The 23,344-nt window shown below is 41.6% G+C and overlaps 1 protein-coding gene across 3 annotated transcripts in view; it reads left to right on the top strand.

Annotated features, from left to right (window-relative positions):
- The window catches only part of LOC137383486 (acidic amino acid decarboxylase GADL1-like), a 101,459-nt gene that overhangs the window by 33,820 nt on the left and 44,295 nt on the right, over window positions 1–23,344 (top strand). For all 3 annotated transcript variants that reach the window (XM_068056482.1, XM_068056477.1, XM_068056492.1), the window contains 6 exons: window positions 503–618; window positions 2,740–2,819; window positions 6,326–6,380; window positions 8,411–8,527; window positions 9,414–9,478; window positions 14,201–14,282. In XM_068056482.1, coding sequence (XP_067912583.1) covers window positions 503–618; window positions 2,740–2,819; window positions 6,326–6,380; window positions 8,411–8,527; window positions 9,414–9,478; window positions 14,201–14,282 — 515 coding nt within the window. The remainder of the gene's footprint in view (window positions 1–502; window positions 619–2,739; window positions 2,820–6,325; window positions 6,381–8,410; window positions 8,528–9,413; window positions 9,479–14,200; window positions 14,283–23,344) is intronic.

Genomic DNA, 23,344 nt, shown 5'->3' with positions numbered 1-23,344 from the left:
AAGCTTATTCAATGGCATCAGCACTTTGGGGATCGGAGGTAATTTTAAAAAAAGATTTGCCTAGTTGCACTAGTCAATTGCATTAATTCTCAGGGCTTTTGATTGTTCTTTAAAGCTAGTTTTCAGCCAATGAAAATACCTTTAATAAAACACACTCTCAATGCCAAAATTGATGCTGAGATCAAACAAACAAAAATGGATCAGACACATTGGTTAGAAAAAAAAGTCAAAATAAGAAGAAAGGACAGAAAAAATAACAACAAAATGCTGAACATAGGTAAAGAGTTTCACTTTTTTACATTTTAGTGTATAATTATGCTACTGTTTTGTGAGCTGAAGAGAAGTAAGATTGATCAGCCCAGAATGACAGAAGCTCCCTGAGCCTTTTACCAACCACAGTATCTGCAAGCATGCTGCTGTGATAGAAACAGTGCTTATTTTTCCTACTTCCTACAATTTTGCAGTCAGTTAATGATTTTTGCATGTTCTGTACCCTAAACAGGAGGCTCTGTTTCCAACATGTATGCTGTAAATCTAGCCCGGTACAAGTGCTGTCCAGAGTTAAAGGAGATTGGGCTTTCAGGTTCACCCCCTATGGCGATGTTCACATCTGAGGAGGTAGGTGACACATACTGGAATTCCCTTGAATGGTCTCTATTAAGAGGCCTTGATGGGTTATGATGTTTAGTGTTTCGGGAAGATTGGAGGCACTTACTGCAGTTCATTGGATTAAGCACACTGGAACGGTGAATGAATTCAAATTTTATTGTGGGGGGGGGGGGGGGGGGGGAGGTGAAGTTGGATCTGAACTAGGAACATTGAAACATTAGGAACAGGAGTAGTCTATTGAGTCCTTCCAGCCTGTTCTATCATTAAATCATGCTGATCTTCAACTCTATTTATCTACCTTTGCTCCATATCACTTGATACCTTTAACAAAAATCTATCTCATATAGAAATGCTCCAAGCATAAAGGAAAAAATAGACAGGGAATCAATACGCAAGTAATGCTGTGCCTGACAGCAGCACAGAAAATTATTTAATCTTCATCACGAGGTAACAATTATTCACAAATGCTGTGCTAACTTTGCCACTCAGTGCAAGGGTCACGCCCATGTATATTAATAAAATTAGAAAAATACACTTTTATTAAGAAACATAGGTAAAGGACCAAGGCCCCAAAAGTATAGTACTTAGAATCATAGAATTTTACAGATCAGAAGGAGGCCATTTGGTCCATTGTGCCTTTGCCAGCTCTCTGAAAGAGTTACTCACTTAGCCTCATTCTTCTGGCTTTTCCACATATGCCCATTTCGATTTTTCTTCTCCAAATATTTATCCACTTCCCTTTTAAAAGCTAAAATGGATTCTGCTTCCACCATTGTTTCTGGTGAGGCTTTCCATCTTTTAACAGCACTCTGTGTAAAAGAAAAAACTTCCTAACCTCTCCCTTCATCCTTTTGATGATGATTCTAAATTTATGCCCTCTTCTTACAACCCACCAACCAGTGGAAATAGTTTTTGCTCCTAATTTGCCTTAAGAAAATCCCTCATAATTTTGAGCATCTCTATTGGATCTGTCGTTAATCTTTCTGTTCCGGTGAATTAGGCCCCAGGTTTTCTAGTAACTCCTAATAACTAAAGCCTTTCATCGCCTGTATCATCTTAGTGAATCACTTCTGTACTGTTTCCATGGCCTTGATGTTACCAAGATTGCAAAGAAGAGGGTAGAGGACAAGATAAATCAAGAAGTATTGTTTGGTGACACTTGGGTTTTAAGAGCCTGTAGTTTGTGGGAGGTCTGGCATACTGAAGGAGATAAGGAATTGCACAGTTCTGAGATCCTGGGAAAGAAGTAGTTAAGAGAAACAGTCTGTGAGAATTTTTCCATGACCTTGTTATTGTGTCCTCCCCTGCATCCTACTGTTATTCCACCCACTACACAAAACAAAACCTAGTTTGCTTCTTGAACTCTTATATGATTATTCTGTACACAATGCTGTTATCGGCTGTGTATTTGCGATTGCTAAACCTATTCCTGTAGAATCCAAAATAAGGACGAGGCATATTATAAATGCACAGTATCTTAGTGAGCATCTGGAAAAAAGAGAGTTCAACATTTCAGGTAAGGGCAGCTCTGACAAAGGACCTTTACTCAAAACATTGGAGGAATAATTTCCTCTGGTGGAGCAATCCAGAATAAGGGGACAGAATCTTAAAATTAGAGCTAGGCCATTCAGGAGTGAAGTCAGGAAGCACTTCTTCATACAAATAGTTATGGAAATCTGGAACACTTTCCCAAATAATGTTGTGGTTGCTGGGACAATCAGAGCTTTCAAGTCTGTGATCAATAGATTTTTTTATTGGGTAAGGATATTGAGGGATTATGGAGTAAAAGGCAGCTAAAGGGAGTTGAGGTACAGATCAGCCATGAACTAATTTAGTGTGTTAAGGGACTAAATGGCCAAATCCTGTTCCTATGCTAACCTGTCTTTTTCTTTTTAAGGAAACTGACAAACTTGCCCACGACATTTTCTTCAGATATTCCGCATTTTTAAAAAATTCGCACCCAAACTTTGTCGCTTTTTTTTATCTGTTGGATAAAACAGGATTTTCCAATAGTAAGAAAGAACAAAACAGTCTAACTCATTCAGCTGTACCTCTAAAAATTGGAACTTTAAGCAATATGATGTAGCCCAGGCTCATCAAAGTTATTTAAGCTGTCTTTTTGTTCTGTAGTGCCACTACTCTGTGAAGAAAGCTGCTGCCTTCCTTGGAATCGGCACCCGCAATGTCTACATGGTGAAAGCTGACAAAAGGTAGGAGAAATGACAGTGTTTAGTCAGAAAGCAGAATGGTTGGGCCAATAAGAGCTGATGGCGCCTGGCATTCTTGCTCCACTCTCTACCAACAAGGCTAATACATGCTAATGAATTTCCTGATTAAACATGAGCGCTCCTAACATCGGCAATACATTCGTTCAAACACTGCATGTGAAAACACTTAGTAAAAAGTTCAACTCCTGCCACACGTTTGAAAATGAAGTGTAGCTCTGTTGCTCCCAGTTTAGACTTAACACAGAATTGTTGGATGAAAGAAGACCAAGGTCCATCTTTTATTTGTTCATGGAATGTGGTGCCTAGATTGATGTCAGGTTCTGACTGGTTTTATTCTTACTTATAGGGGTTTGATACAATTGAGTGGTTTGCAAGGCCATATCAGAGGGCAATTAAGAGTCAACCATATTGCTATGGGTCTGGAGTCATATATAGGCCAGACCGAGTAAGGATGGCAGATTTCCTTCCCTAAAGAACATTAGTGAACTGGATGGGTTATTTGCTTTTCATGGTCACCATTACTGATACTACATTGCCTTCTACCATCCTGGTAGTTGCATGATAAAATAATAATGGAACTATTGACTAACCACGACAATTAATCTCTATCGCTATCTCTTTCTCTAGAAAATCAGTTTGCAATAGACCCAGACAGTAGGGAGGAAAGCCCCCAGTGGTGAAGAGCTTTGGGAACCATAGCTCTAAATACATCTGTTCCTCTCAGGCATACTACACTTGCCATGTGTTTTTGCCAAATGAAAGAACCTAAAAGTTAGCCTGGGCAATTTCATATTTAGGTGTCAGCCATGGCTCAGTGGAACCACTCTCATTTTAAGTCAAAGGCCCTGGGTTCAAGCATCACTCCGGAGACTTGAATGCATAGTCCAGGTTGACACTCCCAATGTAGTTATTGAGATATTAAACCAAGGCCCTGTCTCCTTCCTCAGATGGACATAAAAGATCCATCCATCACACTATTCGAAGAAGAACAGGGGAGTTCCAAGACAATATTTATCCCTTAATCAATGTCACTAAAACAGTTGATCTGCTCATTATCTCATGGCTGTGCCCAAATTGGCTGCCACATTCCCTACGTTACAACAGTACAAAAAGTAACATGGTTTACAACACATGAAAAACGATTGTGTCCGTTAGTAAACTATTGAAGTTACTACTGCCTTCAATATTTTGAGCTCCTCCAAAAAATCTCTTGCAGTCACTCATTGCTCTTTGGCTGCTGATCTAACTACAATTATAGCTGTCTTAACACAGGTTATGAATTAAAAGGCTGAAACCTATTTTGTTAAATGTCTGTGATTTAGAAACCTCCTTAAGGACCCATTCCCCCCAACCCCCATATCTGAAATTACAGCACAACAGAGAATGCTATCCAGAATAGTGAATCTGTTCGCTTCCTTGATTTTACAGTGGCTGCAGGCTTGAACATGCAATTATTTTTGGATTGATGTTGGAATATCTTTTTTTGCTTTGTTAGATAAAAATGATCATATGAATTGTACATTCAATACTCTTATTCAACCTATAAAAATATAAAATGGAACAGTTTGGTAGTTCTACTTAGCCCCAATAGCCTACCACGCTACTCTGGAGCCTGCGATCTATTGATGCACATAGTCACTGCTAATACGCATCAGATATCAATGATTTCATAGACACACAGGGTATTTCTGGTGAGATCATTGCCCGACAGGAGCAGCATCTCCTGTATTCCTTGCTGGGTCTTTGTTTTTGTCTCTTGCATGTGTACAACTCTGAAAGTCAGTCACATGAGAAATGAAATTCACTTTTATCCCCATTGCTTATTTAACCGCAACCATTTCTGACCATCCCTTCAAAACAAATTGAGTGTATTACCAGGCATAAGTGAAGAGCCCTTGCTAAAGTTAGCTCATGCAAATACAGAGAAACATTGCTAAAAGGAGAGAATAAAGTTGTAAATAGGATCATGTACTCCAGAGAAATCTAGTTTTGTCTTTTGGTAATTGCTTGGTCTTGCTGCTAGACTTTCGTTGGAATAATTTAGCAACTATTTGAAGTTTAACATTGGAGAGGCCTCTCAACTGATGTACAGCAGCATTGGGAAGGATATCCAAGTATTCTTGTTAAAGCAACACCTTACATATTATGTAATGAGTGACGAATTAACTTGGGGAGGAGGTGTGTCTGAGAGTAAGCTTTCTTTAAATGGCTAGTATTTAACAGGGAGTCCATTCATATACAGGGCTGGATTTTAAGAGCCTGCTGTTGTTCCCGGCGGCAAGCTCAAAAATGGTGGCCCGCTCGTGAAGAGCTGCTGTGGCTCATTTAAACTGCCGGGGTGGCCCACCCAATCACGTGGCAGGGGCGGGCTGTCTGATGCCAGCAATGGCATCAGCTGCCTATGTGCAGGTGCTGGCGCCATTTTTGAAGAGCAGACAGCCCTGCCGGCACATTTACATTTTTAAGGATACACCCCTCCCAAAATTTATCAAATAAATTTCTAACGCCCCTTTCCCACCCCCCCAATAACAATTACATCAACTATTTGCCCTTCACCCCAAAACACTTACCTTTTAAATCTGACCTTACCCCCACCCCCCAGACTGCACAAACGTTAAATTCCATCCCTTCCCACCATCCCCTATGCTCATTACATTTATTTGACCCTGTTTCGCACCCCCCCACCCCAGCACTGGAATATTAACTCCTCCCCCCTCCCCACCAGTGTTATGCCAGCTTTCCCTTGATGGGGATTTGAAGGCACGGGAGTGCTGTCGGCCGCACTGAGGATGGTGGCGGGCCCTGAAGATTGCGGGTAAGTTCATGTAAATATATTCATTTCATTGATTTAAATATGTAGATGCAGGTCCCGTCGCCCAGCAGCGGGATTGTGTGTGGGGGGGTGGGGAGGTGTTGCTGCCATAGAGCCTCGCCGCCGCCGGAAGGATTGGGCTGGGCCCTCCCGGCATCAAGCTCCATGGCGGGCCTCTGCCCCAACTACCTTCCGGTGCCCCTTGCCACAGAGCCCAACGTCATGAGCTTGGTAAAATCCAGCCCACATAGACTGATTTGGGCTGTATCTCATCACGCATAAGATCGAGAGGCTGCTTGTAACTTCCTCCAGTGCTACAGCCATCCAAAATCTCTGTACCCTTCCAATTTTGGCATCTTGTGCATTCCCAATTTTCATTGATCCATCATTGCTGGCCATGCCTTCAGCTGCCTAAGGCCCTAAGTTCTGGAATTCCCCCCTTAAACCACTCTGCCTCTCAACCTCTCTCTTTTTCAAGATACTACGTTAAACCTGCCTCTTTGATATTTCCTTATGTCTCTTGGTGTCAAATTTTGTTTGATAATGCTCCCTTGAAGTGTCTTGTGAAGTTTTACGATGTTAAAGTCGCAATATAAATACAAGTTGTTGTTGTGTGAAACCCATTTTCACACTGACACTACCATTGCCTGAACCATGTATTCTTTGTTTTTTTCAGAGGGAAGATGATACCAGAAGAGCTGGAGAAAGAAATCCAAAGAGCCAAGAAAGAAGTGAGTGTCTTGGGGATTAAGCAGAAATTAAGCCACTGCTTGCAAAGTGCTGAATATTTCTTTTGAAGGGAAGGATGTTTACAGTGTGTATGTCTGCAGATGCATTCACATTAAAGCAGTCCAGAGTAGTTCTGTAAATCTGGACCTCAGGTTAGCTGCTAACCTTGTATATGCACTGCAATTTAATGCTGGTGCAAAGTGAAATCATTTTGCACTGACACTACTGTTGTAAATGCACCCTGAAAAAAGCCTTTGATAAAGCTGTCTTCACACAGAGGGTAGTGGAAATCTGGAACTTCTCTTACCCAAAAAACTGTTGAGAATTGAAAATTTCAAAAGTGAGATTGCTAGATTTTTGTTAGCTAAGGTCATCACTGTTGATGGAACCAAGGCAGGCAGTTGGAGGTAAGATACAGATCAACGATGATCTAATTGAATGGCAGAATAGATTTGAGGGGCTGTTCTTGTTCCTGTTACATTATGAAGTGCTTGTAAGAAAAATCAACTTGGATATTACCTTTCATGATTGAGTCGTGGAGCTGTATTTTGGAACAGTAGTGAGCCATATGCTGCAATTCCTAATGTCTCCCGGGCCAAACATTGACATTATCACAATGTGAAGGAGGAAATTCTGATTGGGCAGGAGCGGAGATTTCTGCTGGTGCCTTTGATGGTAAAAGCTCTACCATCAAAAGAATGAGAGAGATGAGGAGAGTTTTGTTTAACACAGCAAGTTGTTATCTGGAATGCACTGCCAGAAAGGATGGTGGAAGCAGATTCTGTGGTAACCTTTAAAAGGGAATTGGACAGATACTTGAAAAGCAAACTTTTTTCGGGCTGTTGGGGAAGAGCAGTGGAGTGGAACTAATTGAATAACTCTACCAAAGAGCCAGCACAGGCATGATGGGCCAAATGGCCTCCTTCTGCGCTGAAAGCTTCTATGATTCATCACCTGACATGAGAGTTCAATTCAGAGATGCCTGCCTACCCGTCTCAAACCCAGCCTTGCCTTCTTTTTAAAACAATTGATCATCAGTTCAATTTCCTACATTTAATGTCTTTCCCAAAGCACTGAAACTAGTGCAGATAGATTCAGGCACCGTAACCATTCACTGTGCTGACAGGAGCTGTGTAATGTGTCTCTAAGTGGTCTCATCTGGGTATGTTTCAGTGTTGGGACCTGGGGAGAGAAGGGCTACAGCAATGGCAGTAATTTATGTTTACGAAAAGCATCATGAAAATATTTTTGAAGTGTTTCAGTTGACCAATTAGCTTTTCCATATTCAAACTTCGTGACGTTCTTATGTGACCCGGACATAAACTTAAACAAAAGAGAACTTCATTTTTTTTTAAATTTAAAAGATTAATTTTCGTTTTCAGAATAAAGCTATGAATTTGCACTTCTGGTACGGAGCTCATATGGAGAGTGCGGGTTTGTAAAGTTCAGTCAAATATGCCATTACTGATGATTAGGGTTTACAATTCGCTTCCGGCAAAGTTAGGGCACTGGAGTGGAAGTGCTCTGAGGAAATTCCTGAACCTGGTGGAAAATTGTTATATTTTCCTTCTGACAAGTACCCATTGTTGGCTGGTACAGGTAGCATTATAGTTGCTTACATTGTGATTCATCTCATTGCTGTTTTTTTGGGATCATGCTGGGCACAAAGTTGTTGCTGCCCTTGCCTGCACATGAATCACCAGCTTGAAGTAATTCATTGTATATGAAGTATTTTTGAGACACTGCCAAGAGACATTGGCCCTGACGTTCTGCAAGAGTTCTGCGTACTCCACAACATGATGCCGACAGGAGACAGTGGCACTCTCAAGGAAATAGCAGGGACCTGGTGTAACTTGGTATCCTGCATCTCTGCCTGTCTACTACCGGAGTTATGGTGGGAAACCGTGGAGAATCCTGGTGGAATTTAAGGGCCATTATAAGGCGCCATGTAAATGCAAAGATTTCGTTTCTCTTTGGCCTATCACAGCTAACATCTGAAATGAATGTTCTTTTTCTTGCGGTCATTCCATAGGGGGCTTTGCCTTTTATCGTCATCGCCACTGCAGGAACCACAGTACTAGGAGCGTTTGACCCTCTGAATGAGATTGCCGACATCTGTGAAGCACATGGGATCTGGTTCCACGTTGATGTGAGTGTCCAGTGCATTTGAAGTGATAATTAGGTGATCTACAAATCATATGTGGGCTGTTTTCATATGGATGATAAGGATGCATCATTTCCCCTTATGCTATTCATGGGCTCTCCAAAGTTTAGAACTACAAAATGTGTGAGGCTTTGGGGAAAGGGAGGAATGAAAAGAAGCTGTTCTGCAAGAGGTAGAATCAGTTGAGAAGGAGATTGGGATTGCTCAGTTGTTAATAGCCCTATTTGATTTATTATTTTCGGAGAAGTATGAGCGGGAACTTATTAGTGTTCCTGAAACCTCAGTGAAGAGAATGGGCTTGCTAGACTGGCCTTTTCCAACCCTTATGTACTTATGGAGTTGAACTTGACCCCATAAATTTCCTGCAAAACTGAATTTCTTTGTGAAGAAGTTGGTTATCAGCTACTTTCAGTTATCTATTTTTTCCACTGTCTGTGAAAGCACGACCAGCGTAGAAAATACAGGAATCTTGCAACCCAAAAATGAGTCGGAAAATATATTAGAGTGAAAGAATATGGATAATACATTGTGGATGCCACCATTCGCAGGTAAATTGCTCCAAAGTGTTAATATTCTGAATAAAAGGAATTAACTTTAATAAGAGTTGCAGAACCTTAAATAATAAGAACCTGTCAATAGCTGAAAGTTTTTTCAAAACATTAGAGTATTTTATACCCTTATTATACCCTGAACTCATAAAAACACTAACAGATACATGGGAGCGGGTTCAAGGCTGTGACATCTCTTGATCCCTCTGCACCTTCATCATTATTGTATATGTTATGATGCAGTGTTCATCTTATAACATAGTGTATATTTTATAATGTAGTGTATATCTTATTATGTGGTTTTTATCTTTGTTTTTCTCCAGGCATCATGGGGAGGCAGTGCATTGCTATCCAGAAAACATCGTTCCCTTCTGAATGGTATCCACAGGTAAACGCAACTTAGATATTCACTCACTACTAAATAGAATCATAGAATAGTTACAGCAGAGATGGAGGTCGTTTGGCCCGTCATGGTCCATGCTGGCTCTCTGCAAGAGCAATTTACCTAATCCCACTCAGCTGCCTTTTCCCCGTAGGCCTGCAAATTCTTTCTCTTACGATAATTACCGAGTTCTCCTTTGAAGGTCTTGATTGAATCTGCCTCCACCACACTCTCAGGCAGTGCATTCCAGATCCTAACCACTCGCTGCGTAAAAAAGTTTTTCCTCATGTCGCTGTTGCTTCTTTTGCCAATTACCTTGAATCGGTATCCTCTGGTTCTGGATCCTTTGGCCAATGGCAACAGTTTCTCCCGATCTTCTCTCTACAGAACCCTCATGATTTTGAACATTTTTATCAAATCTCCTCTTGATCTTCTCTTCTTCAAGGAGAACAGACCCAGCTTCTGCAATCTATCCATGTAAATGTTATAACTGATCTCTGTAACATGCACTGGAGGAGTTCTTGCCTTAAAGTGTGTCAATTTATAGCTCTTTGGGGTAAAGGATTTTTAAACATCCCTTGTATTGTTTGCTGCAAATAACACAATAGGAGTCACTCATCATTTCGGGAAGACCCCATCCCCACCTGTACATATACCCAGGCAAATACAGTAATTCTATGACCTGCCTCAGTTTATTCTGACAAGCACTTTGGTAAACCGAGCACAAATTGCTTTTGGAAATTGTGAGGTGACTAGAAGTAACAGATTAAATTTGGCCCTCTTTGCCCTCTAAACTCAACATGTTTACATTCAAGATTAGAAAGGTAATGCACTTTGTATATACTTGTGCATTTGTGATTTCAATATATTTTGTAGTATTAGATTTGTATTAAGATGGGATCCCAGAATCTACCTCCCTGTCTGGCTTCTTTCCATTTCATCTCTACACTCAAGAGTGAGTAGGCAGAAGGATTTTGTGGTTGAAATGTGTCAGGAAAACTCAACAAAAGTTCAGCAGATCAATTCCTGGGTTAAGAGGACTGTCCTATAAGGAGAGATTGAGTGGAATGGGCTTATACTCTCTGGAGTTTAGAAGAATGAGAGGTAGTCTAATTGAAACATATACAATTCTTAGAGGATTTGACAGGCTAGATGCTGAGAAACTGTTGTCCCTGGCTGGTGAGTCACAGAGTTATACAGCACAGAAACAGGCCCTTCGGCCCATCGTGTTTGTGCTGGCCGTCAAGCACCTAACTATTCTAATCCCATTTTCCAGCACTTGGCCCGTAGCCTTGTATGTTATGGCATTTCAAGTGCTCATCTGAATACTTCTTAAATGTTGTGAGGGTTTCTGCCTCTACCACCTCTTCAGGCAGTGCGTTCCAGATTCCAACCACCCTCTGAGTGAAAAAATGTTTCCTCAAATCCCCTCTATACCTCCTGCCCCTTACCTTAAATCTATGCCCCCTGTTTATTGACCCCCTCCATTAAGGGAAAAAGTTTCTTCCTATCTAACCTATCAATGCCCCTCATGATTTTGTATACCTCAGTCATGTCCCCCCTCAGCCTTCTCTGCTCTAAGAAAAACAACCCTAGCCTATCAGGTCTCTCTTCATAGCTGAAATGCTCCAGAACTAGGGATCATAGTCTCAGGATAAAGGGTTGGCCATTTATGTCTGAGATGAGAAATTTCTTAAGTCAGAGGGTTGTGAATCTTTGGTATTCTCTAACCCAGAAGAATGTAGATTCTCAGTTGTTGAGTATATTTAAGACTGAGCTTGATAGATGTTTGAACATTATGGGAATCAAATGATAGGTGGATAGGGTGGGAAAGTGGATTTGAGTTAGAAGATCAGCCGCGATCTTAGTGAATAGTGGATCAGGCTTGAGGGGTCATACGTAATGTTCGCTCTTAATTTTTTTTTGAGTGTGCAGGCGATTTCTTTAAGTGTGGGCCTCCTTTAAATTTTTTTGTGCCGTCATGCTCGAATGACAGGAAAGTAGAATTGAGGCCTCAATCAGATCAGCCATGATTTTATCAAATGGCAGAGCAGGCCCGAAGGGCCGAATGGCCTACTCCTGCTTCTAATATGTAGGTAAGTTCGTATAATTTAAAGGGGCCAACTTGTGCGCAGCCTTTGCGGGGACTTTCAGGTTGTTACGCAGCCATGAGCTTCGAGGGAACTTTGACGATATGGCTTACTCCTGCACCTATTACTTATGTTCTCATTGTCTTTTAAGATCCTCCTAATCTAACCACCTTCCTAGGCACATTCTTCACTGAAATATTTTCCCTCTGGTCCACCGCAGCTTCGACACTAAATGACTCTTCATCCTTAGTGACTTTAATCTCCATTTGTTCATTCTCCCTCACCTCTGTTGACTTGCTTGACCTGCTTTCCTCTCTCAACCTTATCCTCCACAGTGACTGCCCCACCCATACATGACTACCCTTCAATCTCGCGATCACATATGGCTTTGAGACCTTTGACCGAGCTATCTTCAACCCCCTCTTTAAATTCTTATCTCCCTCACATCCTCCTGACAACATTCAGTCCATTCATTGCCACTTTCCACCCACAAACAAAAAACTCCTGCCCACTCATTCACTAGCACCCTTTCTAAATCTGACTGCCTTTTCTTGTGGTCTGCCACTCATGGTGATATTGACACTTCCATTGATCTCTTCTACCACTGTCTCATCTCCAGATTCTGGATGGCCTTCCATCCCCACCACTTTTACTGGTACAACAACCACTTTCTCCACCTCAAATCAGTGGATTTTAAGCTTTAACATACTTGGTGATCTGGCACCCTGTCTGTCTGCTGTGAGATCCGGTGGCAGGCTTTTCTCAAGCCCAATTTGTACCACTGCTGTCTGTTTTTGGCCAAAATTGCTTCCTACTCCAAGATCATCCTGCAGAGCAAAAACAATGCCCTACTCTTTTTTACTACCAGCCTCTCCTCGAACCTCCCTCCTCCTGACCACTCCCCCCACTGGCCACTTCCACACATTATACTTAAATTGTGAGGAACTGGTGATTCTTGTCATGTTCAAAATCAAGGTCATCCACTGCCTCCTCTAAGGAGTAATTCATGGCTCTCCTTTGATATTTGAGCACAACAGAAGCCCATTTAATTATTCATAACTTGACTTCTGGTGTTTAGTTTACACAGGTCTTTTTGAATCTAACATTATCACGGTATGGATGAAAAGCTGAGAACTGTCTCAAAATGGAGTACACCTGCATGAGTCATCTCAGCCACAAAGCTGCTTTATAAAATGTTAATGTAAGAAAACCAGTGGATTGAAATTGTGTCTCGCCATAGTGCAAAATGGATGATATTGATTTGGCAGTCTGTTTTACATGCCACACAATTTTCCTCTCTAGTGGCATAAACAGAAGTGAAAACCAAATGGAGTGTATAGCAAGCTGGGAATTGATTAGTGCATTTTTACGCTATCGCTAAACACCAATTTAACCACCCCCACCCTTCGAAGTCTTATGACATTAACACATTTCAGCTGCCACTTTATCTCATGCAAGTCCACAAACCTAATCTGTTGACTTTAACTAACTACTGCATCATTAGCTTCATGCCCTTTCTCTAAACAAGCTGGAGATATACCTGTAACCTTTGCATGGCACCATGACAAACGTAGCTGTGTTCCATCAAGGAAAGGAAAATAGTTGGTGTGTATAATAGGGAGGGGGGGGGTGCTAATTTGACACCCCCTGTTTTGCACTCTCACCAAAGTGGAAGTTCACCCCCTTTAATTGCTCATATTTTTTATTTTATTAGTTTCTATATTATAATGTAAAGCCTCACCATTGTATTTTAGAGGAGCAATTTACTAGAATCACAGAACTTTACAGCATGTCCCGACTCTCTGAAACAGCTCTCCACCGAGCTGCTGGATCTTCTTAATGACCATATTTTTCAAATATTTATTCACCTGCTTTTTAAAAGCTACTACTTGTCTCCATATATCTGGTAGGGCATTCCATGTCCGAATAATCCTCTGCATGAAAAACATCTAACCTCACCTTTCACCTTTTTGGTCATGATCTTAAATTTATGCCGTCTACTTACTGACTCATTAGCCAGCAGAGATCATTTTTCTCAATTTACTGTATCAAAACTTCTCTAAGTTTAGATTTTCTTTCAACCTACTTACTTCTAAAAAAGCCCCAATTTTTCTTGTTTCTCTTTACGACAAGAACAACTTGCATTTATATAGCACCTTAAATGTAGTAAAATGTCCCTGCATTACAGGAGTATTATCAAGCAGAATTTGACACCGAGATGACTAAATGTTTGGTCAAAGGGGCAGGTTTTAAGGAGTGTCTTAAAAGGAGAGAAAGAGGTGGAGAGGTTAGGGAGAGAATTACAGAGCTTAGGGTTAGACAGCTGAAGGCACAGCTACCACTGGTGGATCTTTGAAAATTGGGGATGCACAAGAGGCCAGAATTGGAGGAGCACAGAGATCTCAGAGGTTTGTAGGCTGGAGGACATTACAGAGATAGGGAAGGGTGAAACCATGGAGGAATTTGAAAACAACAATGAGAATTTTAATACCAAGGTATTGCTTGACTGTGAGCCACTGTCTAACAATGAGGTCGCACCCCATCTATTTAAGATGTCTCTGGCCCTGTCTAGTTATTGCATAGTAAAAGCAGTGTTTTGATTAGTTCCTCTACTTGAATGTTTATTTTTCTTCTTCAGGGCTGACTCGGTTGCCTGGAATCCACACAAGATGCTGATGGCTGGTATCCAATGCTGTGCTTTTCTTCTGAAGGACAACACAGTGAGTATTCATTACTGTTTGCAGTCAATCCGACACCGAGGCTGAGAGCAAACTCTTGGAACTCAATCCAGCTCAAAGGAAATTTTAATGAGCTGAAAAACACCCCCACTTGTTGAATCCTTTGGAAAATGTCAGCTTTCTTTAGCATGGGACATGTGTAGGATTTATGGTACTGTTCTTACTTATTTTTACACTTGTGTGAAGTGACTATTAAACATTTGGTTGCTGGGACTCACGAGAATTATAATTCAACTAACTTTACGGAAAAAGAACTAATGTCAGCATTTGGAGTATTCCCACCAGAGTCAGTCAGTACACACTATTTACATGAAGCCAGGCAATTGAAAAAGTGTTGATTTGTTTGTGCACTAGTTTTGGTACATTAACAGCTAGTTTACTGCATTTCTATGATGCTGAAATGGTGCATTCACTGTTTGGTTACCAAGATTGGAGAATTTATACAGACAAATACAGATTGGTGCTAATTACTGATTGCATTTAACCAGTATTAACAAATCATGGAACCTAATCACTGATCACTAGGTTGTCTTGGGTTCTCCCACTTTGACTTTACTCCAAATGTTGGGAAATTCTGGAACTGGTTACACCAAATTTACTGAAAAACTTGCCCCCACAACAGCTACACGTGAGTCCCATTACACCTTCGATTCAACTGATCAAAGCCATACCGTTGACTTCTTGTAAAGATAGGTCACCTCTTGTGCTAGGAAGGAAAAGATCAAGTTCCTGCTCCTAGTCACTACCCTCTAGAAGATGTGTGTGAAGATACAATCTGGCTCGGTCGCGATGTCCCCCATGGTCAAAGTCTACCAATACTCAGTATTCATGCTCTGCATGAGAAATGGCCGTATAATATAGAATCAATTTACTAATAACCTTCTGCCCTGCCTCACTGATCACATTATTGATGGCTTGTTGCATATATTACAAGGCCCTTTGTCTTGTACTCAGTTGATTTCAATTACATTCAAGAGGATGGGTGAACTTTTTTTGGAGTGAAAGGCAAGACTGTATGTATTATTCAAAACAACAGGATGAGTAGGATTGAGTCAGAGAAGGTGTACACATTAGCTGGATTTAAATTGTAATGTTACTGCTAGACACAAGCCTACCTTTGTCATTTGATAATGGTTCGATGATGAAAGTTTTATTGTGAAACCCAATGCCAGCTTAAATAAGCAGTGCCAGTGAGGAGTGAATTCAGCCAGGCTCCTTTAGCCTCTTCACAGACGATAGGTTGAAGTTTGAACTAAGAGTGCTACAGACATCTTTAACTGGTGTCATCTTTAACTGGTTTGTTCAGCTATCTGCATTCTGTGAATTATGTGAATTCAATAAGAATTTAGCAACATTTTGCAAAAGTCAGTAATGAAAGGAATCATGTATTTCTTTTTATTAAAGCATCTTCTTACTCATTTGTTTTTTTTTCTAATGTTCTTTTCTCTTCCCTTCTCTCTTGAAGCTATCCATTCACGTCCTGGGGCTTTGCATTAGTACCAGCGGTTTGGTAGTATTTCAAGTGGTCTTTTCCAGAAAGGCTAACTGCTCATGATTGGACTGATCCTCTCCTCATACAACACCCAGTAAGCACCACTGAGCTGTGATTGAGAGTGGGATCCCTGACAGAGATTTTGTTTTCTCTGGCCCATATATGCTAAGCACTACTGTAGGGCCCTTCACTACAGCCCCAGCAGAGATTAGTTAGCTCAGCACAGAACAGGACTGCTCCCCTTCACCACCCCTCCCACCCTGCCCCAGTCAGTATTTCACATTGATGTGGTTAGAGAATTGATCCACGTGTACTTACATCAGTTACTGTGCAACATGCTGTCTGATAAATGTATGTGGCAGGGTCATGTGGTTAGAACCTGTTTAGCTTCTGCCCATTGTTAAATGGCAAAGTAAGAAAAAACTGGCATTCTAAAGCATCTTTCAGGACCCCAGAACATCCCAAAGCACTTTGCAGCCAATGAAATGTAGCCACTGTTGTAATGTAGGGAAATGGAGCAGCCAATTTTTACAGCAAGGTCCCAAAAATAACAAAGTGACAATGACCAGAAAATCTATTTTTTAGTGATGTGTAGGTTCAGCATTAAATACTGGTGCTGATATTCCAGATATAGTTTCCAAACTCATGCCATGGGAATCTCTTGCATTAGCAAAGAACACTGATAAGGCCTTGTTTTAAAGTCACATATCAAAGACAGCACCTTTAGCAGTGCAGCACAGCTCCCTTAGTACCAGGAATGCCATCCTTGGCTTCTGTGTTTAAATCTCTAGAGGAGATTTAAACCCACAACTTTCTGGATTTAGATGCAAGAGTTCTACCCATTGAGCTACAGCTGATACCTTCCAGTAATATGGGGAAGAGAGGAGCAGGTTGCAGGGGTGCTACTCTGCCTGAGGTAAAAGAAAGTATAAACAGTTTTTAAAAAATGTGTTTGTATTGGCAGAAAAACACTAGACATTGTATAAATTACAGTGATACCAAATGAAGAATTTCATCTCCCCTCAAATTTTATATTTTGCATTCAGCAAATGGACGCATCCCAGATTTCACCACAATTTAACCCCCAATCTTTGATGAGTGTAACCTTTTAGATCAATTTCACCTTTCCATTCCTACAGTGGGCATACTTGTGTTGTTTGAGTGAGACTGCTCCCTGAATTTTAGAAATAACAACAGAAAGTGTTGGAAATATTCAGCAGGTTTGGCAGCATCTGTGGAGAGAGAAGCAGGGTTAACATTTCAGGTCCTTGACCTTTTATCAGAACGGGCAAAGGTTAGAAATTTATTGGGTTTTAAGCAAGTGAAAGGGGATTGGGGTTGGGAAGAGAACAAAAGGGAGGGTGTGTGATACAGCAGAGGGCAGGAGATATTAAATGACAAAGATGTCATGCGACAAAGGCAAAGGGAGTTTTAATGGTTGTGGTGAAAGTCAAAGCATTGGTCCAGAGAGGGTGTTAATGGCAGAATAATGAGCAGCTCTGTCCAAAAACACAACATGAAAAACCAAGTTTAAGGCAGGCACATGATTTAAAAAGAAAATAAAATAATAAATTTTTTTTTAAAAAAGGCCAGCCATACTCTGAAATAGTTGAACTCAATATTGAGTTCGCAGAGCCGTTGAGTGCCCTATTCAGAAGATGAGGTACTGCTCCTTGATTGCGTTGATGTTCACTGGAACACTGCAGCAAGCCAAGGACAGATATGTGGACATGAGAGCAGGGGTGTGTGTTGAAATGGCAAGCACCCAGAAGCTCAGGGTCATGCTTTCAGACTGAGCGGAGGTGTTCCACAAAACTGTCACCCAATCTGCGTTCGGTCTCCCCAATGTAGAGGTGACCGCATTGTGAGCAGCAAGTACAGTATACTAAATTGAAGGAAGTACAAGTAAATCGCTGCTTCACCTGGAAGGAGTGTTTGGGGCCTTGGATAGTGAGGAGAGAGGAGGTAAAAGGGTATTACTCCTCCTGTGATTTCAGGGGAAGGTGCCGTGGGAAGGGGACGAGGTGTCGGGGGTAATGGAGGAGTGGACCAGGGGTGTTGCGAAGGGGGCAATCCCTTTGGAATTCTGACACGGGAGGGGAAGGGAAGATGTGTTTGGTGGTGGCATCACGCTGGAGGTGGCAGAAATGGTGGAGGACCTGAAATATTAACTCTGTTTCTCTCTTCACAGATGCTGCCTGACCTGCTAAATATTTCCAGCACTTTCTGTTTTTATTTCAGATTTCCAGCATCTGCAGTACTTTACTTTTATTTCCCTGAATTTTAGTGCCATTTTGTGCTATTGATGCGTACCCACTAGGAACTACGGCTTCTTTTAAACTCATTCCATGTTAAGACCTTTAGAACTTAGAGCCATCAAAGTAAGGAAACTTTCTTTCCTGGAGTGGATTCAGTTCCATATCTCAGCAGTGAAGGGACAGTGTGCTAATAAATTGCATCAAACACCATGCAGATCAGTGCACCTCTGACAATAGTTTTGAGACTGTTTTGCAATTATCAGAACTCAGTGTTGTTCTGAGAGTGGTTGTGTGACTTCACAGGGCAACTGCCAACTGTTGGCAATTTTGACTTTGGGTGGCATTGTAAAATGGGCAATATTGGATCCGTGCCCATTATACATCTCTCTCCAATTTCCATTTCCATTGATAAATCAACAATGTTCTCACTGCATGGCTTCATGTAAGTAGTGTCTGCTTGACTTTGGGAAGGATGTACAATGCATGGCTGATTGATATTGTTTGATGTACACTATCGCCCAATGGCAAAATTACCCCTCCCTGTGTGTACTTTTTGTTTGGTAGTTTTAATGGTTTCCCCAGATGAAGCTTCTATTTCTTATAATGAGGTGCATGAATGTACCAAGATGCTATAAGCACCTAGTTCATTAAGTAAAGTGGACTTGTTAACAGCAGTGCAATTTATATGGATCAATCATTTCAACAAGTGGGAAATGTTAGTCCTGGCAATCAGGACCAGTTCTCTACTTTCTAAACCTTTTGTATACATTAAGCACTTGCAGGTACTGGACATGCTAGATGCAGAGGGAAGCTCCGGCTTATTCTGACTGATACTATGCCTTAACTGCACCCTCAGTTGAACATTCTCTACTGCACTAGTGTGACACAGCCATTTCCACACAGCAGTCTTTGTCCTTCCCAATTCGTTGTTATTTAGGGTGAAGTAGGAGCGGGTTTGCGCTTTAGACTTAACGCCTACTTGGATTTTCTGATCATTCCTTTGAAAAGCCTCAGCAGCCAGTGTGTGCTTGATTAAACTGTGGCGATGGTTGAGCTGATTTATAAAACATGGAAGGTGTCGCACCTTCAAATCCAAAAACTGGGACCAATCCCCTATCAGTCTCAGTAATGAGTAAATCCCTCCCTCAATTGAATATTGTAACTTAACATTTGTCACAGAGCTGTGAACTTGCACTTTAAGAATTAAAAACCACTCTTATAATTATCGAGAAACCACATGAGTCAGGGCTGCAAATGTAAACCAGTTTGGTACTGATGTGGAATTGCTGGAATGTAGCAATAGAAGTGAGTGCATTGATGCTAGCCATATGTTTTTAACAGTTAACCTCTTTTTGACAATGCAGGGGAGTTAACAGTCAAGGTGCTAGAAGAATAAACTAGCTTCATGACACATATGTGTTGAGTCCCACACGTAACCCTAATTGCTAATTTACTAAAACCACCATTTGGTAGATTTTCAAGCCAGTTACCTTTGAAGAACAGTGAGAGACAACTCTATTGGGAAGTATTTAATTTAAAGTCTTGAGTTCCATTCTTATTTCCTGTGTATTCGGTGGCATGGGAACTGATACATTCTGCCTCGTAGGGGCCGGAGGTATTTTCTTCATTACTGTGGTCTGTTTATGGGCTGACAAATACTTAGCATCTCATTAACATCCACCATTTCCAATGCAGTCACTCATGACTGCATGGAAATTCTGCAGGGACATTGGGAAGGGTATTATATATTATAATGCAACACAGACACAGAGGTCATTTCTTTCCTCTGGCAGAAATCCAAAGACAGCAACCAATCCCATCAATTTATTGCCTTCCGTGTTGTCAGTCACTCCTGCCAACTCCTATCTCACTCCAGAATAACTTGATATTCTATTTCTTTAGTTGCTCTAGTAATCTTTAGTTGCTCTAGTAATCCATTATTCTTTATATAATCAATCCTAATTGTCTGTTAGTCCCAATTAAACATCCTGTATTTTTAGCCAACAGAAGACTATGGGTAATATTCTCAAAACTAAAGGAATCATAAGAGTGGCAAAGAAATATTGCTTTGGGATTAAAACCTAGTCCAGTCACATTGTTGACCTCATACGCTGCCAGTCTGTATGATTATGTTTAGCCAACTGTTTTCAATATAGATTCTCAGGTCCACATCTCCACCATTTAATGGTTTCTGCACTTTTTCTAAACAGTTGCTTCAAATCCTTGAAACTTCAATGATTGAAAAAGTCATGTGAGTGAACAGTGAGAGTTCTTCTGATTAAAAGAAGCCTTTGTTTTTGAAGGGGACAGGGTGGTGCAGGCATAGCCCCATGAAGAATACTGTTAGGAATATACAGATCTTTCTTGTTAAATCATAATTTATGAAAACTGGTTGGTCTCCCACGGCGTTACATATAGGAAGTCAAGATCAAATTTAGTCTTCAGGTGCAACAGAGTTAGACGGCAGGAGATATCATAAACTCCGCCTTTATTTTTACATTTCCATTCGAAATTCTTATGTCCCCATTTATAATGGAAATTGTCTATGTTTTGCTGGAATTAACGCTACCTTCAGTGGTGGTGCTGTGCCAGGAAGGTGTAATTAGATTTTGACAACTTGACGGAGGCAGTTTCCGTTGTAAGCGTGGACATAGAAATTTATAATGAAATAATTGACCGAAAGTGCCTGCAAATGTAACATTTTTGGTATATAATATATAGATTGGGTCTGGGGCATATTATTTATAAACATCTGATCATAGAATTTGTCTAAATTAGTATATAATATTTTATATGAAGTCATGTTTCTTCTCCCTACTCCCCATGCATGCACATGCACAAATAATACTTTTTATTTCCCACATCTTTGAGGATATAACAAGGAGAGTGGATAAAGGGGAACCAGTAGATGTAGTGTATTTGGATTTCCAAAAGGCATTAGATAAGGTACCACATAAAAGGTTACTGCACAAGGTAGAGCTCATGGTGATGGGGGTAATATATTAGTAAACAGAGAGTCCAGTTAAATGGGTCATTTTCAGGTTGACAAACTGTAACCAGTGGAATGTCACAGGGATCAGTGCAGGGGCCTCAACTATTTACAATGTATATTAATGACTTGGATGAAGGGACCAAGTGTATTGTAGCCAAATTTTCTGACGATACAAAGATAGGTAGCAAAGCAAGTTGTGAGGAGGACACAAAGGGCTGACTTTTATGCCACCCCAGCAGGTCGGTTGGTGGCATGGGGGTGGCGTAAAATTGAGCGGAAGGCTCTGGGAGGCCTACCCACCCCACTTCCGCCTCCGGTCAACTTTACGGCGATCGGGCGGGGTGGGGGGAAACGGCCCGCCCGCCTAAGGCTAATCAAGGCCCTTAAGTGGCCACTTGATGACCACTTAAGGGCCTGTGCCCTCCTCCACGGGTATTTTACCCATGGCATGTGGGTGCACCCAGTGATAGCTGCCGGCCTTTCTGCGCCACGGGGGCGGGGGGTGGGGCGGGGGGAACCATGGCAGAGGGGCACAGGGTACCCAATTGAGGGCTGCCCCCGCCTCCCAACCCACCCCCGGGACCGAAGACGTCCCCCCCTCCCCCAAAACGACTACTCCAGCCTCACCAGGGAAGGACCAATCTGCCTGGTGAGACATGCCCAACTTAGCTTCACTCCTGGATCCATCTGGTCAGCTGGGCTGCAGTCCCAGCAGTGGCCACCACTCCCGGTGATTGGCCGGCAGCTCACTGAGGCAGGACCTCCTCCCTCAAACAGGTAGAAGTCCTGCCTCGGGACAGTTAAAGCCCGGGGACCCGTAAAATGCGGGTTGGATCCCTGGGCTAGGCGGAAGCGGGTTCGCCGGTGGCGAATTCCCGTCCGCCTAAGGTAAAATCCAGCCCAAAGAGTCTGCAAAGGGATACAGATACGTTAAGTGAGTGGGCAAAAATTTGACAGATGGAATTTAATGTGAGAAAATGAGAGGTTGACCACTTTCGTGGAAGAATACAGAAGCAGAATATTATTTAAATAGAGAGAGACTGCAGAATGCTGTGATACGGAGGGATCTGGGTGTCCTCATACATGAATCATAAAAAGTTAGCATGCAGGTACAGCAAGTAATTAGGAAGGCAATGGAATGTTGGCACTTATTGCAAGGGGATGGAATAATAATAGGAGGGAAGTCTTGCTACAACTGTACAGGACATTGGTGAGACCGTACCTAGAATACTACATACAGTTTTGGTCTCCTTATTTAAGGAGGGATATAGTTGCATTGGAAGCAGTTCAGAGAAGTTTCACTGTTGATTCCTGGGATGAATGGGGTTGCCTTATGGGGAAAGGTTGAGCAGGTCGGGCCTATACTGATTGGAGTTTAGAAGAATGAGAGGTGATCTTATTGAAACTTCTAAGATTCTGAGGGGGCTTCACATGGTAGATGCTGAGAGCATGTTTCCCCTCGTAGGGGAATCTAGAATTAGGGGGCACAGTTTCCATAAGGGGTCTCCCATTTAAGATGAAGATGAGGAGGAATTTCTTCTCTGAGGGTTGTTAATCTTTGGAATTCTCTACCCCAGAGAGCAGTGGAGGCTGGATCATTGAATATATTCAAGGCTGAGCTAGACAGGTTTTTGACCTTCAAGGGAGTAAAGGGGGACAAGCAGGAAAGTGGAGTTTAGGCCACAATCAAATTTTTATTTAATCTTACTTAATGGCAGAGCAGGCTTTGAGGGGCCAAATGGCCTACTCCTGCTCCTATTTCTGATGTTTTATGTTCTTAACTAAGAATACTTTTTGGCTTGAGATAACAAGCTTGAAAATATGGATGGAGCATTTGACTTTAAATTGAATTAAAAAAAATTCTAATGTCTCTGCCTACCTTTGATAATGTACTGAGATGAGAGCAGCAAATGTTGGCATCAAAGACAGGACAAGATTCTGTTGTGTTCCTAATCACGCTGTGTTGCTTTAGGAGACGCAGGGCAGAGGCTTCGCATTTGCCTGTATGAATAGTTTAGAACAGTGCTCATAAAGGCTCAGCAGGAAATGATCTGCCCTGTGGTCTGTGAGTGGACCAGGGAAACGAAGAAGGACTGGGGAGAAGCTAGAAGGATTCATACCTAGAAGCAAGCATAGAATTGGGGATTTCGCCAGTGAGAGTTATAAAGGTAGCACCAGTGCTCCCTAGAGTGTCAGGAAAGCACCAAAAAACTCTTGAATTGATGAAAAGCTGGGAGTATTTCAAGGGTGCTGATCTATTCAATAGTGACATCCGTATTTCATATATTTATTCATCTCTGTT

This window comes from Heterodontus francisci, chromosome 2, assembly GCF_036365525.1.
Source record: "Heterodontus francisci isolate sHetFra1 chromosome 2, sHetFra1.hap1, whole genome shotgun sequence".
NCBI classification, from domain to species: domain Eukaryota; kingdom Metazoa; phylum Chordata; class Chondrichthyes; order Heterodontiformes; family Heterodontidae; genus Heterodontus; species Heterodontus francisci.
This window is presented reverse-complemented; position numbering and strand designations above follow the sequence as displayed.